The 19853-nt window shown below is 33.5% G+C and overlaps 2 protein-coding genes across 2 annotated transcripts; both read left to right on the forward strand.

The window, feature by feature from the left end:
* The first annotated feature begins 2085 nt into the window (after positions 1 to 2085).
* LOC148764988 (uncharacterized) lies at positions 2086 to 4147 on the forward strand. Its single transcript, XM_088814474.1, has one exon. The coding sequence runs from the start codon at positions 2131 to 2133 to the stop codon at positions 3796 to 3798; it is 1668 nt and encodes a 555-aa protein (XP_088670600.1). The 5' UTR covers positions 2086 to 2130; the 3' UTR covers positions 3799 to 4147.
* Positions 4148 to 14077: 9930 nt separating this feature from the next.
* LOC105956621 (G patch domain protein) lies at positions 14078 to 17629 on the forward strand. The gene is made up of 4 exons (XM_012980475.2): positions 14078 to 14623; positions 14706 to 14991; positions 16865 to 16993; positions 17227 to 17629. The coding sequence occupies exons 1-4, from the start codon at positions 14279 to 14281 to the stop codon at positions 17313 to 17315; spliced, it is 849 nt and encodes a 282-aa protein (XP_012835929.2). The 5' UTR covers positions 14078 to 14278; the 3' UTR covers positions 17316 to 17629.
* The last annotated feature ends 2224 nt before the right edge of the window (positions 17630 to 19853 follow it).

The following is a 19853-nucleotide window of genomic DNA, read 5'->3' on the forward strand; positions in this document are numbered from 1 at the left end:
TTATTTGAGCTTTTGGTGTGATTTAACGATAATTGGTGGTTAAAAAGTTGATTTATTGTATTTTAGGTATAAATTGAAGAATTGGAAAAGTTTGAGGTCAAAACTGCAAATTTGGAGAAAATATGGGCCAAAAGTGAAATAATCAAAAATATGCTGAAATTGGCTGAAAACAGGCCCGCACGGCCGTGCCAAAATTAGCCTATTTTTGGCACGGCCGTGCCAAATGCTGAATTTGGGCAGAAGGTTCGGCGATTCTCGCGCAGCCGTGCGAGAATTGCACTGATTTTCGCGCGGCCGTGCCAAATCACGTTGGAGGCAATTTTGGACTTTTAAACACACAAGGAAACCTAGAATCATCTACCAAGTTGGGACATCTATTTAAGCCCAAACCAAGCACGAATCAAAGGGAACTTTTGACACAACCTTGGAGCGAGAGGAGCGAGAGAACGAAGAATCGAAGACGGAGAATTGACAACTCTTCATCACAATTCTTCTTTTATCTATCTTTTCTTAATCTATTCTTTTTATGTTTTTATTATGTTTTTCGTAGAGAACATGCGTAGCTAAGTTTTTAATCTAGGATTTTGTTGGAACCCTATGTAGGGATTGCGAACCCTTTTTTCTTGAGATTATGCAATTATGATTTTATGATTATTTCTTCTACTTGTTATGATTGTTAGTGCATGAACTTGATCAATTTATGTGCTTTATCTGTTATTATTGGGATTGACTCGACAGAGCTATTTTGATAATTAGACGGTAAGTAGAAGAGCCTTTCGAGTAGTTTTCACCGGATGAGTGTGTCAATTGCATGTGGTGTCGTAGACATACAGATATCACCTTAGGTAGCCATTTACGAGACTTGTTAGTTAATGCTTTATTTATAATTGGTTTGCATAGACATGATATAGTGAATCGTTTATGAATAATAGACTCATAATACACGCGACAGCGGGTTATGAGTAAATTAGTGTCTCGGGTTAATAATCATAAATCATATATTTCATAATTGAGGGGTTTTGGGTGAGCAATTCTTGCATAGGGGGAAGATAAAATCCTAGATCCGTTTTTATTGATATTCTCTCTTGTTTATTTGCTTTCCTAATTAGTTTAATTTATTTAGTTGAATAAATTTGACAACTTTGCGTAGGCTGGATAAAAATCATAATTGTTAGAATTTGGTACTTAGGATTAGATAATTTGAGTATTCGCTGTGGGATCGACATCCGACTCTCACGAGTCCACTTTTACTACTTGTTTGCGATACGTGCACTTGCGTGTTAGGTATTTAGCCCCAACAAGTTTTTGGCGCCGTTGCCGGGGAATACGGCTAAATTATCTATTTATCCTAATATTAAATTTGAGCAATTTTTCTTACTTCAGCCGTTTTATTTATTTTATTTAATTATTTTCTTTGCTTATTTTATTTTTATTATTTTTGTTTAGGTACTTTTTATGCGAATGGAAGAAGAGAATAATCGTAGGGGAGATGACCAAGGGCGCCTACCGAATGCGGCTGGAAATATCGTCAACGAGCAAGAGCAACTTCTGCTAATTAATCCACCACCTCGTCAACGAGCATTGCATGAGTACACCGTTCCAACACTCAATGGGTTTCAATCGAGCATCCAGCAGCCCCCCATTGAAGCCAACAATTTCGAAATTCGAGCGGGACTCCTTACTATGCTCCAAAACAATGGGTTATTCAGCGGATTGGCGCATGAAGATCCACATCTTCACTTGGTCAACTTTCTCGAAACGTGTGACTCGCACAAGATGAACGGAGTAACACCCGAAGCACTGCAACTCCGCCTGTTCAAACACTCCCTACAAGGAGCAGCCCGAGAATGGTTGCAAACTCGTGCACCGCACTCCATCTCGTCGTGGGCCCAGCTAGCTCAACTTTTCATGAACACATACAACTCCCCAACAAAAACTGAGAGAATCCGGCGATAAATTCAAAACTTCATACAAGAAGCCGATGAAGCATTATTCGAGACGTGGGAGCGGTTCAAACAGTTAATAAGGAGGTGCCCGAATCACGGACTACAAGAGTGGCGCCAACTGCAAATATTTTATGATGGACTGCAAGACAACTCGAGGACAGTGCTCGACTCTGCAGCTGGAGGTATGTTCATGAGTTTGACCTACGACGAAGCATACGAGCTCTTGGAACGAATCGCTAGGAATAAATACATGCGAGCATCGGACCGGTCGAATAGCGGAGCAGTCAAGACGGGAGGAATTTTGGAGTTAGACGGAGTCACTGCAATCACGGCCCAATTGGAGAAGCTATCGAAGCTAGTAGCGGCTTTGCAGACTCAGCAAGTCCATGCAATCCAAGCTCCCAACCAGTGCTTAGAAGAAACGGAGTCTCTAAATTACGTGAATGACACCAACCGACAACAGAGGAACCCGTACTCCAACACCTATAATCCGGGATGGAAAGATCACCCCAACTTTGGATGGGGAGGAAATCAGCAAGGACAAAGGCAAGCACCACCTCAAGCTCCACCCCAAGGAGTTAACCTCGCTGACATCTTAGCAAAATTCATGACGGCGACTCAAGCATCCATTCGGAACCTTGAGACACAAATGGGGCAACTTGCAACCCAACTAAACGCGAGGCCGTCGGGAGCACTGCCGTCGAATACGGAAGATCCTCGAAAGAGCAACATCGAGCAGTGCAATGCAGTAACTTTGCGAAATGGGAGGCAATTAGAGGAAGGTCCTAAAAAGTCTGTTGCACCACCGCCTATTGTAGAGGAGCCCAAGGAAAAAACCGAGGTCGGGCCAAGCAACACAAAGATCACAGTAAGTGAACCTACTCCCAAGGTACCTTTCCCTCAACGTTTTCAAAACTCTAAGCTTGATATGCAATTTCAGTCATTTTTGGATTATCTTAAAAAATTGCATGTTAATATTCCTTTTGTTGAGGCACTTAAGCATATGCCGAATTGGGTTAAGTTTATAAAGGAACTTGTATCGAAGAAGATGAGGCTTCCGGAGTGTGCAGCAACCATAGACCTCAATGAGCAAAGTAGTGCTATCCTTGCAAATAAAATTCCACCGAAGCTTAGAGATCCGGGCAGTTGTACCATTCCATGCACAATAGGTACTAGGTATTTTGGGCGGGCATTGTGTGATCAAGGGGCAAGCGTAAATTTAATGCCTTTATCAATCTATGAGAAATTGAATTTAGGAGAAATTAAGCCTACTTCCGTGACCTTGCAGCTAGCCCATAGATCTTTTACTCACCCTTTAGGTATAGTTGAGGATGTATTGGTTAAAGTAGATAAGTTCATACTCCCGGCTGATTTTCTAGTACTTGACATAGAGGAAGATGAAAATATTCCCCTTATCTTAGGACGCCCCTTTTTAGCAACCGGTAGATCAATTATTGATGTAGGAAAGAGAGAGCTAAGAATGAGTGTGGGGGACGAAACGGTGATCTTCAAGGTGTACCGGGTGGATGAAAAGCCTATTACGGCTAATGGATGTTATCTTCTTGATGAGGTAAGTGATTCTAAACTTTTTCCTGTTAAATTACATGATTTAAATTTTTTTGTGGATACTAATGTGCATGTAGGAGAACAAAAGAAAAAGGTTGAGTTGGTTACAACACTTACTCAAAACACCGTGATAAAAGACGATGTTGGCAAGCCTCATGGCATCAAGAAGAATAAATTCAAGGGCATTCCTAAGCGAACCAGTCGAAAGAAGAATCGGATCAACCCATTTATTCAAGACTTTCTCCAAAAGGAAGTTAAGAGATGGGTTCAAAAGCTAAGGAATTGAAGAGAAGGAACAAAGTCTGGCTGAAGACTATAAACTTAGCGCTTCTCGGGAGGCAACCCGAGATTTTTGTTTTTATTTATTTATTTATGTTTCTTGTTTTATTTTATTTATTTATTTTATAAGCATGCAAGCTAATTAAATAAGCAATTTTTTTTTTATTTTCAGGGGTCAAATCGCAATTTTGCAGCTCATACGGCCGTCCCAAAACAAGGCTTAATTTCACACGGCCGTGTGAAAAATCTGGAAGCTACTGCCCAATTTTGGCAAATCGCACGGCCGTGCGGAAAATAGTTCAAAATCTCATACGGCCGTGCGAACCTCAACAGAAGCATAGTAAAGGCGAGGGTGGAGAGAAAACCGGAGACGGCCAAGACGACTTATTCAGGTGTATTCTATCCTTAAACTTCGTGTTAATTACATTGAGGGCAATGTAAATTTTAAGTTTGGGGGTGGAAAATTACCTGTTTTTATGTGCTTTAATTTTTTAGTTTGCATGCCTTAAGTTTTTTTTTTATTTGAGTTATTTTATTTTAGTTTTTTCTTTCGAAAAAAAAAAAAAAAGTTTGTGTTGAGATAAATGCTTCGATGAATCATGATGATGAAAGATGGTTGATGTTATGAAATTGCTTGCTTTATCTTGATTGTGATTGAATTTTGGTGAGCTTTTGATTCAAAGTGTCGTAGGAATGAGTCATTGTTAGGAATCACAAATTATGCCTTGCTTTGGTTGAAAGTTTTGTGTTTTAAAACGTGGTATAAATTTATGCTATATCATATGCTATTCGGTTTTAGAATTTGCCTTAGGAATTTACAAAGTGAAATATTAAATTGTTGAGCAATTTGGGAAGTGATTTGGGCCATCTTTGAACCGTTTGAGCCTTTCAAGCCTACCTTTAAATTTTTATCATTCGAACCTTGATTGAGCCTTGGAGAAACGGTGTTCTTTCTTTTAGCCAATGTGTATAAGGTAGAATAAGTGGAGATTTTTGAAAAATTAACCCTTGGAGTTCGGTCGAAATTTTTTTTATAAGGTCCTTCTTCTTCTAAAAAAAAAAAAAAAAGAAAAAAAAAAAAAAAGAAATATAAAAAAAAAAAAAAAAAAAAAGAGAAAGAGAAAGAAGAAGAAGAGACTAGAAGGGGAAGTAAGGACTAGTTGTTGAATTGTTTTGAAAGCTCGATCCATTGTCTTAAGAGCAAAAGTGGAGACTTTTGAACTCTTCAGAATCGAGTTTATTAAAGTCCTTAGAGGTGAATTCATTGTTTCAAACGCCTATCTTTCAAAATTTGGCGCAATCACCTCAATTCAAGAAGCATAGCCACATATACCCATATTTCCTACCTCGAACCAAAAAGCCCAACATTTGAAAGCCAAAAAGTCCCAATGATCCCAATAGCTCAATTATTTGATACTAGCCGAGTAGAGAAATTTGGTGAGTCTTTGGAGTTGAATATTATTATGTAAGTATAAATTTTCTCCATTTTTAATTTGTAAATATGGGATAAAGCGATAGCATGGTTTGTGGTTTTTAGCAATGGTGAGTGAATACGTATCTTTGAATTACGAGCTTGTAATTTTTTGAGAATTGTCATGATAATTGCAAGTTCTGAAAAAATGAAAGTTGACCATTAATCTATGTGATGAGAGGCATTTGTTGAGAGTGTTGCTGTGAAAGTTGCTAGTTTTTGCTTGAGGACAAACAAAAGATCAAGTTTGGGGGTGTGTGTTAAGTATATATTTTTATACTTTATCGTACCTTTTTATTTGAGCTTTTGGTGTGATTTAACGATAATTGGTGGTTAAAAAGTTGATTTATTGTATTTTAGGTATAAATTGAAGAATTGGAAAAGTTTGAGGTCAAAACTGCAAATTTGGAGAAAATATGGGCCAAAAGTGAAATAATCAAAAATATGCTGAAATTGGCTGAAAACAGGCCCGCACGGCCGTGCCAAAATTAGCTTATTTTTGGCACGGCCGTGCCAAATGCTGAATTTGGGCAGAAGGTTCGGCGATTCTCGCGCAGCCGTGCGAGAATTGCACTGATTTTCGCGCGGCCGTGCCAAATCACGTTGGAGGCAATTTTGGACTTTTAAACACACAAGGAAACCTAGAATCATCTACCAAGTTGGGACATCTATTTAAGCCCAAACCAAGCACGAATCAAAGGGAACTTTTGACACAACCTTGGAGCGAGAGGAGCGAGAGAACGAAGAATCGAAGACGGAGAATTGACAACTCTTCATCACAATTCTTCTTTTATCTATCTTTTCTTAATCTATTCTTTTTATGTTTTTATTATGTTTTTCGTAGAGAACATGCGTAGCTAAGTTTTTAATCTAGGATTTTGTTGGAACCCTATGTAGGGATTGCGAACCCTTTTTTCTTGAGATTATGCAATTATGATTTTATGATTATTTCTTCTACTTGTTATGATTGTTAGTGCATGAACTTGATCAATTTATGTGCTTTATCTGTGATTATTGGGATTGACTCGACAGAGCTATTTTGATAATTAGACGGTAAGTAGAAGAGCCTTCGAGTAGTTTTCACCGGATGAGTGTGTCAATTGCATGTGGTGTCGTAGACATACAGATATCACCTTAGGTAGCCATTTACGAGACTTGTTAGTTAATGCTTTATTTATAATTGGTTTGCATAGACATATAGTGAATCGTTTATGAATAATAGACTCATAATACACGCGACAGCGGGTTATGAGTAAATTAGTGTCTCGGGTTAATAATCATAAATCATATAATTCATAATTGAGGGGTTTTGGGTGAGCAATTCTTGCATAGGGGGAAGATAAAATCCTAGATCCGTTTTTATTGATATTCTCTCTTGTTTATTTGCTTTCCTAATTAGTTTAATTTATTTAGTTGAATAAATTTGACAACTTTGCGTAGGCTGGATAAAAATCATAATTGTTAGAATTTGGTACTTAGGATTAGATAATTTGAGTATTCCCTGTGGGATCGACATCCGACTTTCACGAGTCCACTTTTACTACTTGTTTGCGATACGTGCACTTGCGTGTTAGGTATTTAGCCCCAACAATAACTCTAGAATTCGAATCCACACTGGCGATTCAATTCAAACATAATTAAAAAATGGTGACCATTTGAACATTGCCATCCATCCATCCTCCACAGTGGTTTCAAGTAGAATTATTTGACAAAATCTAGATCGGATTAGAAGGAAATTAGGATGTGTCAAAAATTGATTTTTTTTAAATCTCAAAATCCTTCATCGGGCCTTTACCCAACGACCAATGCATGAAATTGTAGTGAGGAGAATTCACTGATCACAATTTTTCGAAGAGGCACAACCAATTGCTTTGTTCATGTCTAAGTGAAGGTAGGTATCTCTGTCCACTCCCTAATCTCAATCGATTCAATCGGGATGAATTGGAATAGCAAAATGGTTTCAAGTAGAATTTGTTTGTGTGTGTTATGACGAGTCAACACAGTAGTGAATGTTAGAAAATGAAATGTGGTGGTTTACATTAATATTTTTAGGGATAATTAGTAAAAACCCCCACATCATTTACATATATTAGGGTGGATATAACCCCTTTTTCAATATTAGTCAAACCCCCCTTAATTATTAAATTTAATTATTCTTCTTAAAATTGCTATGAATAATATCTAATTTGCCTTAATGCTATATTATTTCACATCTGCCCTAATTTTATTAGGCCATTCAACCGCCTCCATCTTCTTTTCTCTGATTTCTGTCATTCTCTCCATGCCCCATTCCGTCTCTTTTCTCTCTCTTGAATAAATTCATGGTGAAGGAAAGAATCACTCCATCATAGCCTCCACCACCCACCATTGAAAAGCATAGCATGAGCCGATGACTTTAGGAACTGCCTCAATGACGCGCTCGTATCGCTCTCCACTCCCTCAATATTGATGTCCAAGCCGCCAGATCTGAATTTCTCGTCCCGCCGCCGCTGCCATCGCTCCGATCTCGATTTAGTTGTAGAAGACGACATCAAAAACTCAAAAATCCCTCCCTACCTCCACCCCTCAACTCCACCGCCGATATAGAGACTTTGTTGCCCCCGCCTCTGCCCTGTCGTCGCCATAGTTCTGATTTTTTTCGATTTTTTTATGCTTTTGATGTTTTGGTATTTTTACAGCAAATAGTTGTTTTGTTATTCGGCTATTTTTTATAGCTGTTTTCGTTATCCTGCTATTTCTTTTAGTTGTTTTTGATAATTTTAGTTGTTTTCGACTTTTTTGGTTATTTTCAAGTTTTTGGTAGTTGATTTTGATTTTTTATTTTTTTATCCAATTATATGACATGCTGGAAAAAAAAAAAAAATATATATGAATTAAAAAAATTAGTTGATGTATTTTTAGTTGTTTTCGACATTTTTAGTTGATTTTGTTTTTTTATAGTTATTTCAATAATATGTAGTAATTTGTCAATTTGGTAAATTATAGTTGGGAAAAAATTCGTTTTGGATTCAAAATAAATGATATGAAATAAAAAAACGAATCTTTTGGTTGATTTTCAGAAAAAATTTAGTCGATTTCGAAAATATTATAGTTGACTTTGGAGAAACGAAGCTAAAAAAAATGTTGAAAATAATATTATTAAAAAATATTTATAAAAATTATTAAAAAAAAACTATTTTTTAAATAAACAAAACGAAAATTAAAATGGAAAATAGAAAAGAAATATAAAAAGGTATGTGCAACAAATAGTAGGGAAGGGTAAATTTGATAATAAATAAAAGTTGGGTTTATCACTAATAAAGAAAAAGTGACTAGATCCATCATTATTAAAATAATGCTTGGGGGGTTTTCACTAATAGTCCCATATTTTTTATCTTCTTTTTATGAGGTTTCTACTAATAAATAATTTATTTATATTATATCATTAAACATAATATGCAAGACTCTTTAATATTAATAAATAAAATAAAACCTGATTAGTTTTGTATAAGATATAGTAAGAGGTTTAAGAATTCCTTCCTAAAACTCTTTTGTCAAGATTTAGTTCCTACGTTTCTAGTTTGCTGTGGGCTTCGAATTTGTGCAAATATCAAAGTATCTGACTGCTGTATCCTGAGAGGCTACCGGGAGTGACTGTTGCACCGTAGACAACCCGAAAATATTGTCTTAAGAATATTGCTTTTGCAAGCCTCAATTGATTTGTCGTTCTTCGTATTTCCGATTATTTTCTACTTCCAAGTAAGTGTAATTCTTATTTTAATTATTTACGCAGATTGTTATATTTATACCAACAATCTTAAGAAAATATCAAATTTTTGGGTTTTAGAACTTTCTACGTAAAATTAGAATGGTTTTCTTGAAAACTTTTGCTAAAAGTCTTCTGTTTTTTATAATCTGAGTGATTATCTTTCTGGATTAAAAGTTTCCAAATAAGTTATTGGGTTTAAAAGTGTTTATTCGTAGAGATGAATAATATTAGTTTCTATGTTCTAATATCTGCGTCAATGCTTTGTTTCTCTGAAACGTTTTTGCAAACAAAAGTTTTGTTTTATATTTACGATTCATATATGGGGAGATATATTTATGAATTATTTAATACATCTGTGAGTTATTATCATTGGGGTAAACGGCACAAAAAAACATGTGTTAAGGAAAATCCCACCCCGTGTTTTTTTTTTCCTTGCGTAAAACCTCCTTGTGTTTCATTTTATTTCGCACGAAATCCCTATTTCCGTTACAAGTTAATGACGTTAACTATAGAGGGGATTTTCTGCATTTTTTTCATAACATAGGGGGATTTAGTACATATTATCTCAAATACAGGGGGATTGTAAGCAAATTTAAATTATTCGTTTAAATTTCATCTTATTTTCTTAAATTAATTCGAACACGTTTATTCAGTCACAATATGAAAAATAGAAATTTAATAGGTGTGGTGAATGTTTAAAAAAAAATCAATTTTGATATGGTATAATTTATTAATGTATTTAAAAATGTGATTTAAAAAAAATATATAATTATTTAATAGAGTTATTATTCATTTTTATAATTTATACTGGATTAATTATATGTGAAAAGAACATAAATAATTTGAGAATTCGTTCCAACTTCCATCTCGAATATTATTTTTTAGTTTTCATAATTTAAATTAATAGATGTATTTGGCTTAATTTAAGAAAATAATTTTAATTTTAAATGAATAAATTAATTTTGCATAGACTCCTCTTGTGTTACTAAACCATGCACCAGTACCCTTCTATATTATAAAAAGCTTGCATAAAATCCCCTTTATAGTTAAAGGTGTTAACTAATAACGAAAATGGAGATGATTGTTATATGCAATAAAAAGAACACAAGGAGATTTATTGCAGGTTTGTCATAATACATTGGGTTTTTTTTATGCTATTTACCCATAATCATTGTATTGCGTAAAGTTGCATGTTAATATCTGCAGACAAGAAATTCCACAGTGTTAGTGGCTGATTTCAAAAGCCTGCACAATAATTCTATGTAACTGATTAAAAACAAAATTCATTGCTAACTATTCGTTTAAGTTAAATAATTTATTAACTCTTGTGTTAATCTACGAAAATAATTTCTTAAAAATAAAAATGGTTTGCATAAATCTGTTTATGCCCTTTGCGTAAAGGTGTGATGTGTAGATTACATCTTTTCTGTTTTACTAGAATTTAAAAATATTTGATATATTTGTTTAAATAGTTATATTTAAACATTTCTATGAACACAGTCACTTTCTCATTTGTGTTACGTTGATGTATTTCTGTTACATTTATTGGGATTATAATTAGGACAAGAGTTTGTTCACAAAAGGCTAAATTCCTTTTCAAATATGTGTTTACACTTTTCAAATATTCGAGTTTGTTCTCCTAAAGGATGTTTTGATCCAAATATGTGTAAAGGGTACGGTTTAGACTGTGAGTTTAACCAAATCATTTATTTATTATACTGTGTAGTTTGGGTTTCAAACTACTATGTCAACAAAAATTGGCGTGAAATAATTTTCAAAATATTTGGGAGAATTAATTTTATGTAATTAAATATTTCATGGAAAATAAAATAAGATATTAAAGTATAATACGTTAACATATGGGAAAATATATTTGTTTAAATTATTTGTGCTTAATTTAAGGGATGATTAGTGAAAATCCACATTTCGGATTTGAAGGAAACACAGTGTAAGTACATCTATGTTAAGTCGAAGTGGAGAAGGGGAAGAGTTTGATCCATGTTCAGTGCCGCACTCCTCTGAACCGTTGTCGTATGATTTTGCGTGAGCGCCGAAAATCACAACTTTTCCGCTGGGGTTTACATCAATGGCGATGGTTTTACTGATTATTGTAGCAATGGCGGATCTTGTTCAATTACAGTGAATGAAGAGGGTTTGAAAATGATGGCAGAAGCCACAAGGTTTGGAATTCCATTTTTAATTACCATCCTCTAAACAAGAATGGAAACGTAAGTGGTTGGGATAGAGGCCTTTTGTTTTTATCTGTTTTTTCTTCTTGAAACTTAATTGTTGATTTTGAATCTGGAATCGTCAGAGGATATTTGAATTTGTGTAATTAGAGAGGGTGGGTTCCCGACCGGTGTCCTACGTGGCCTCGTCTTTCATCCGCAGTCATAATCGTCACATGTGCCGTGGATTGCGGTATATGGTGTTTCTATTCTTGGCATCATTCTTCATATGCCGCCTTAAATCGCCGCCCTCCATTCATTGATTGTGGAAGATGATGTTTTTGTTGTTGAATCCGCTCAATTTTTTAGTAATTTTCTTGAAATTGGGGTTTTTAGTTTTGTAGTTGATTTATGATAATGTAGCTGTTTTGGATAATTTTATTAGTTGATTTCGACCATTTTATAGTTCATTTCAAGAATTTTATAATTAATTTTGATTTTTTATAGTTGATTTTTGTTGATTTGTAATTATTACATTTTTGGTAAACATACTATTGAAAATAAGTTTTTTTTATAGTTGTTTTACTATTTTTTATAGTTGATTCTGGGTACGAAAAAAAATAGTTGATTTCAATAAAAAAGTAAATTTTAGTAATTTTGTATTTGATTATGGGGAATAGTTGATTATAAAAAAAAACTAAAAAATACCAAAAAAATAGTTAGTAAAATTAATAATTTATTATTAATTTTTTTAATAAATAAATATCGTGAAACAATACGTAACACTCATAATTTAACAATGGTAAGTCTCGACATATTAGTCGTAGATATAATACCGTGAAACACTTACTCTCTAATGAGATAATTTCTATTGATTTCGTGAAATTCAATGATAACCTAGCATATCCACTTACGGAAAGTTTATTTAGTGAGAGAGTTGAATGTTCATTGAGGGGAATATGTTTAAAGACTAAATGACTAAGTTACCTTATACGGAAACCTAACTTGGCGACTAGAGATCCCACGGACCAAGTTCAATAGAACAATTAATTATGTATAACTTAAATAAATATAGCACTTTGGAGTCTAATTCCATGTTGTTTCTATGATGCATTAAATGCAACATACGACGTTTAAAGTGTTTAGCTATTTCTTTTAATGACGTCTATATCGTGTCAAGTACAAGTGATGTATAGTAGAGTACGCTTTATAGATGCGGTCACCTATGTTAGAGTGAGTTGGGTCGGCTCGTTGAGAATTCTTATAAAGGCTTAAATTCTCTAAAGCACTCGCAGTACCCGAGAATATTCAGGGTCAAAATGAACACAACCGAGAACTTGAAACACGTGTTTTTGGTACAGTGTTAAGTTTATTGTCTTGGTTTACACAAACAACCGACAGCTCATGATGAAATAATTCACTGATTGACTAAGTCAATCCGGTAAACTTTAACTAGGGAAGGTTCACGATGAAATATTTCACCTATTCCGATGACCTATTCCGATGTTGTACTATTCCTAAAAGAAATTTTGATAGTATGATCTCATTAGATGAGTTTTGAAGAGCAATTTTATTCATGTAGAGAATTGTTTGATTTTTTATTTGAATAAAAATTGTTAGGGAATTATGAATAGATGTTTGTTTGGATTAAATTAATTTCTCCATATATAAACAACATATTTATTGGTAAAGTGACTGTTTCAAAACAACATATCCATTAGGAAAAGACCCTTTAATATCTATAAGACAAAATCTGATCAGTTTTGCATAAGATACAATAAGAGGTTTAAGAATTTCTTTCTAAAACTCTTCCGTCGAAACTTCGTTTCTACGTTTTTAGTTCGCCGTGAACTTCCAATGTGAGTAAATATAGACTACCAAGAGTGACTGTTGCACCAAAGACAACCCGGAAATATTGTCTCAAGAACATTGCTTTTACAAGGTCCAGTCGATTCGTCGTTCTTCGTATGTCCGATTAATTTCTACTTACAACTAAGTGTAATTCTTATTTTAATTATTTACGCATATTTTTATATTGATACCAACATCAGTTAACTAAAGTCGCATGATATATCAAGTAGCATGATGTGCCTTTAACACCAACACGTACAAGAATATTCTGTGGTCGTCAAATCAAGTGGATTAGTGGTCGAAGGGAATTTGGGCAATAATAATTTGGTCAACCCACCAATTTTTGTCAGAACCGCAAACAAACCCATATCATAACCAATTGCAGCAATGTTACATAGAGAGATGAATTGAACAGTTGAACTGCAATTAAACCACTCCCCATCTATTTAATTTTTAAATTCACCAATTAAAAAAATAAAAAAATAAAAAAGAAATCAGTTTACAACAGTTGGCAGTTGAGCTAAAAAGCTTATAGTTTTGGGTAGACAAATGTACGGGCCAACCACTAAAATCCAACAACCCCACAAATTAAACTTAGGGTAAATTACAAACACCCCTGAGGTATGATCAAATTACAAAAACACCCTTTTGTTTGGATAATTACATATACCCCTCTCAGCTATGATTTTTTCTTACACCCCCACTCTTATGGTGCCAAATTCAACATAATCATCTAGATTCCGTGGAATGTGCTCTAGTTTGTACTCATTTTGTGTAAAAATACAGTTTTCGATGCACCACAAACTGATATATTCAAGCTAAAAAACACAAACTATGATCATCTTGCTTCATAATGTAGAGTTCGAATGGGATAAAACGGGTACAAAAGTGATAATATTCCATATAATCTCGAAGATTCCACTAAATTTGAGGAGTTGAGGGGTGGTTGTAATTATCCAAACAAGATGGGTGTTTTTGTAATTTGACCATACCTCAGGGGGTGTTTGTAATTTACCCTTAAACTTATATACCAACACCAATACTTTTCATTACACCACACCACAACACAACGTGACCACCTTATTCAAATTAAATCTCTCTCTCTCTCTCATAATTTTGTTAACCACCACCACCACCACCACCACCACCACTCCACCTCAACCCATTCTTCACACATTAATCATTCTTATTAATAATCCCTTCCACTCTTACCAAATTCATTTCGAAAAAGAAGTAATTAGTTCACAATATGTCTTTTGAGTGTCATCATGAGAGGAAACCTTTGCTCTATGCTGATTTATTTAAACGCGTCGGCAACGTAAATACGGTGGTGCAAAAAGAAGAAGCGAATATGATGATATCTAAGCCGCTGCAAGGTTTAAGTTCGAGTTCGAGTTCGAGCTCAAATCAGTTGTCCTATAGTGACTCGTCTTCATCGGGCTTCAGCACGCCCTTGTATTCCGATTCAAGCGACGACGGAGATTTCGTTGCCGAGTTGAGTCGCCAGATGGCTGAGTGTATGCTTCAAGAAGAAGAAGAAGAAGAACAAGTAAAAGAAAACACTATTGCCAATTATATTTCTGATAATTCGGATGTAAGTATTAATTATGTAGATATTTTCGTAATATATTGTTTTAGGCAAAAGGGTTTTGTTGTTAATCAATTTTGTATTGTAGGCTTATGAGTTGAAGAATCAGGCGCCAACTACCAAAGAGGGCACTGTTTATAGGAGTAGACGAGTCAGAGGAACTGAGTCAGCTCAGCAGAAGCAACAAGTTGAGAAAACAGAGCAGCATTTTATGCAATATAGAGGCAAAGGATGGGGAGTTGGGCATGGCAGAAACGGGCAATTCGGGTCGGGTATGCAGGCTGTTTTTCTTGGTGGATCCGGATCCGTATCTGGATCTTCAGGAACCGGAGTTTTTTTGCCTCGCGACTCAACTGAACCCAAGAAGAAATCAGGTACCACAACTTTGCCCCCATGAAGTTCGGACTGTCTTTTGTTTTTTGTTTCTGTTTTTTAAGATAAATTACAACAAACTCCCTGAAATAAACAGTAATAACAAAACAATCCAATTTTTTGGGAAATTACATCAAACCCTTTGCAATATCTGTAAATATCTTACATCCAATTTCCCTAAAAAAGGTGTCACGTCAACATAAAAAATCTACAAATCGCAAGGGTATGTTTTTTTTTCGTAAATTAATCTTACATCAGGGGTGATTGTTATTTACCCTTCTTAGTATTATGTAGCCGTCCAAAATGTTATTTAACTAAATAAAAATCAAATACGATCAGTGGTTCGATCGAACGTGACTTATTTTTACCATCTAATAAGGCCAAAGTTCATGATTATTTTATCACATTAATTAACAAGTGTTTTATAAAATAAATATATGTGCAGATATTAATATAATTATATGACTAACTCACAAAAAAATAGTCATTTGGGTGAGACTCAAACAAGATACTACTATAGAACTATTATTATAGAGTATCAAGGGTTTTTCATTTAATTAATGTTAAATTTATTTGAATAGGAAGTGACACTCTACCATTTCAATGGGTGTTGATGTAATTTGGGATTAGGATATTTTGATTGTGAAAATGAAATAGATTTAGGAACCGAATAATTTCCTATTAGCTACTATTTTTTTCCATTACAATGATTCAAAAAATAACTACAAATTGAATTTGAAATTGAAGTTCAATAATTTATCCAAATAATAATCAATAGATTAATTTTTTTTTAATATGAAATTCATATCTTTTATTCTTTTTTTTTTCTTTTTCTTTTTTGGTAATGAAGAAACATGCAATCAATTATAGAGGTGCACTGGGTAAACCTGCACTTCTCGTATAATAACTTGCGAACCATATGAAAGACGTAAACCACACTTAATCAGTAATAAAAGAATGAGCTTATTTTGAAACTTAAAATTCATTACAAAAATAAAAAAATCTTATTAATAAATTATTAGACTTGAAAATAATTGGCTTGAAATAGTTAAATCCAAATGAAGTCAAAATCAAAAAGCGACACAAGAAATAAATTTAATTTAAATTTTTGTTGGGATCAAAGACTTTTTATAATATTTGGAGTGTAAGGTATTATTGGGGAAAGCGATTTTGGAATCTTGATATTTTAAATTGTCGAGATTCCATGTTGCTTGTTGTCAATTTTGAATCTACTTCTTCTTTGATGTTACTTATCATATTTAATGTATTTGCTTTATTGGGATATGCATCAGCCAATAGCCGTAGCTTGGAATCTTGTTTGGTGGCATCTCACTTTCTACACATAGTCTTGAAAAGCAATTAATGAGAACCATACAATAATACATTGATATTTTCCCCTAGATAATTCACAACTTAATTTATAGAAATTGAATTTAAGTTTAGTAAATGATTTTATTTTAGATAAGAGAAGAATTACATAATCCGTCTATTGTAGTTCAATTTAATTTGAAGTGGAAATTATTTACTCTAGTGTCACAGTTACCAAATCTTTATATATAAAAAGAATTAACGATAGAGCAATCCTAAACAATTTTAATGATATATTTACTATTTTTTGTTTTTGTTTGCTCTATTTTGTAATATTTTTATTTTTTTTTATGTTATTTTTTTTAAAAAAAAATTATTTCTTATTTGAATGGAATTATTGACTGCCTTCTTTGTTATTCATTTCTTATTATAATTGTAATACGATGAAATAAATATCATAATTTTCAACAAGCTAATTATTTTTCAGTAACTTGTAATATGATGATTAAATACATTATTATGGTTAATTTTAAATAGAGTTGCTAATGATTTGGGTGCATTGATTAGGTTGTTCAATGGTTCTGATGCCCACAAGAGTATTGCAAGCAATGGAGCTACACTACAACCGGTTTAAAGATTCCACAACCCCACCACCACTACTAACCGGTCGACCTTTCAATTACTCCGGCGGCGCAGGTATCTTTTCGCTTTCCTACAACCTCTTTTCAACACTACTAAAATGAATCTTGTAACTTTCATCTCTAAAATGGTCCTCACCTTAAAATAAACAAAAAAAATCATTTTTTTTTGGAATGTTTCATATGAGTTGACTCCAAACAATATTTGTATTAAAACATCAATTCTTGAAGTTTATACTATTTGTAAAAATAAAATAAAAATTAGTATTAAAACATCTCCTCCATGTGCAGTAAAAGGTGAATCGACGATATCGAGTGGACCGCGAAACGGACATTCACACATCGACGACATGCAACTACCGCAAGAATGGACTTATTAAGTTCAATGCTTGTGATTGTTCCGATCCATCTTCATCAGAAGGGCTGTTAATATCTATGGAAATATTATAAGCTAGCTAAGGATATATTATTCTTCAATAATGAGTTTGAAAGTTTGATATCAATAAACAATTACTACAAGTAATTGTAGGATTCATAAATTGTGAATAGTCTGCTCTGCTTCATTATATGAATAAGTAAATTGTTTTTATTGTTAGAGTAAGCTACCAACAAACCAACTTGTGGATGTTGTCTTTCCATTTTACTTGTATACAATCTATTTCGTACTTAATGAAAATTTATTTTTCACAAGCTATATTTATTGTCTCATATATTTATGCATAGATGTAGACCTTAAAATTATATTCAAATAATATGAATTGATCTAGGAGAATCATGAGATAATAAATTAAGTGTAATAACTATTAAATTAGTTCATAGTCGATGGGTTATGCCAATAATTAGGATAATGACCTTTCACGGTTGAGACTAGCACGTAGTGCATGTGAGTTGAGTCTACAATGTTCTATGAGTTCATTGAACCCCACGTCCTAGAATTTTCAAGTGGTTTTCAATAATCGAGTAGATGATTTATGATTATAGTTGTACACCATTAGTCCTTAGGACCTATTACATCACTGCGACTTCATTACAGGACCAGTTTTGTAGTGACATGTTACTAAGTCTCCTCGAAGGCCGCTCAAAGAGCCAATATTCGCACAATCCGAGTTTTAGTGGGAGTATGTATATTGTTGGTAGGGATTTGACCGCTTGCTTAATTGCATGAATGTCGTGTGTGTTCTTCCAGTATATCGTCTAAGGAATCTTAGGCCAAAGTAAAAGTATTGGTGATTAGAGGGTTTCTCAAATTCACACGCGAATGGATTTCATAGCTCTAGACGTTCGCACAACTATCGAATAATATTAGAGGTCTCGGTGAACCAATGACTCTAGTTCGAGCGAGACATATGTTTTGTCGAATGGATCGTATTGTACGTTAAGTATAATTAAAAGTTCTTGCACACACTTCATTTGTATCTAAAGAATCATGATAACTACTTGTTGGATGTCAATTATGATTCGTTTAGGGATTAACCGATATGATCGGTGATAAAGATCAAAATATATTTTAATTTAAGGGAAACTTGGGACACGTCTGTAATCAAATAAAGAGTTATTCGAATCACAAAGAGTTGTTGGCTCACGGCTAGTTTGCACATGGGCTTGAGTTTTGACTTCTAGGTCAAGTAATAGTCTTTACCTACAAGTCAAAAAAATCTCTATTAATAAGAGGCTTGGGATAGATAAAAGTATATTGCTATATTACAATTTAACACAGTAATATTAATGTTTAACTCAATAATATTAACTATACTACAATTTAAAACAGTAATATTGCTATATGACTCTCTACCATAGTAATATTAACACAACAAATATCACTATTATTGTGTAATATAGTAATATTAATACGTTGATCGTTCAACAAAGGCAAACAATAAAAAGTCAAAAAAATTAATATTGATGTGGATGACAATAATATTACTATTATCCACAGTAATATTACTGTAACGGCAGTAGTATTACCGTCAACCACAATAATATTATTGTGTTTATAGTAATATTACAATAGTAGACAGTACTATTCTTACGTTAATTGGTCAACAAATCAAACAAAACAAAAATGCCAAAAAAATAATATTGATGTGGTTGACAGTAATATAATTACGTTGACTTGTCAAAAAATCAAAAAAAAAAAAAAAAAAAAAGACAAAAAAATAATATTGTTGTGCTTGACAATAATTGTACTATCATTGACAGTACAATTACGTAAATGTACTGTCAATGACAATACAATTAATGTCAGCGACAGTATAATTATTGTTAGTGACAGTACAATTACGGTCAATGTTCAACGTCGGGCGTAAAAAACATAGTATAATTTTTTTAGGGAAATAAAATAAAAAATAAATAAATTAAAAGTCAACGCTGGAAACCAACGGCGGAAAAAGCACAAAAAAATTATAAAAAAAGTCAACGCCGGAAATCAGCGGCAAAAAAAAAGTTCAAAACAAAAGTTTTAAAAAATAAAAAGTCAAAATTGAATTTTTGTGGTCAAAATTGATTAAATTGGAGTTAAATTGGGGTTACAATTAGGAATTGGGTTTAAAGGGTTGGGGGTAAATTTGTCATATACATTATTTTTTCTTTATTTATAATTCATATCGACGGGATGAGCTTATTGGCGAAAGAGATATAACCTCGCAACTTAGAATAATAAAGATGGTTGGTCAGAGACTTATTCACAATAAACCCTTTAGAAAAATGTTATAATTACATATTCATGGTGATTATAATGTCCTCGTCAATTAAAGTATCATATCGCACTTTTTTAATTTTCCACTTTAGGAAACTTCTACTTTCAGGGCATCTTCTATTGGAAAATTACAAATTTAGAAAGCTCACTTCAACTCTAATAACTTAGTTTCATCATTTCGTTCTAATTCGTAATCGACTATTACGATCTACGGATTCAATCA

Source organism: Erythranthe guttata, chromosome 14, assembly GCF_056151865.1.
Source record: "Erythranthe guttata isolate IM_541 chromosome 14, IM_541, whole genome shotgun sequence".
Taxonomy (NCBI): domain Eukaryota; kingdom Viridiplantae; phylum Streptophyta; class Magnoliopsida; order Lamiales; family Phrymaceae; genus Erythranthe; species Erythranthe guttata.

Coding starts and splice junctions, on each gene's coding strand:
- LOC148764988 (XM_088814474.1), top strand. CDS start 2,131: ATGTTCATGAGTTTGACCTACGACGAAGCATACGAGCTCTTGGAACGA.
- LOC105956621 (XM_012980475.2), top strand. CDS start 14,279: ATGTCTTTTGAGTGTCATCATGAGAGGAAACCTTTGCTCTATGCTGAT. Junction 14,992..16,864: donor TGAACCCAAGAAGAAATCAG/GTACCACAACTT, acceptor TGCATTGATTAG/GTTGTTCAATGGTTCTGATG. Junction 16,994..17,226: donor CAATTACTCCGGCGGCGCAG/GTATCTTTTCGC, acceptor CTCCATGTGCAG/TAAAAGGTGAATCGACGATA.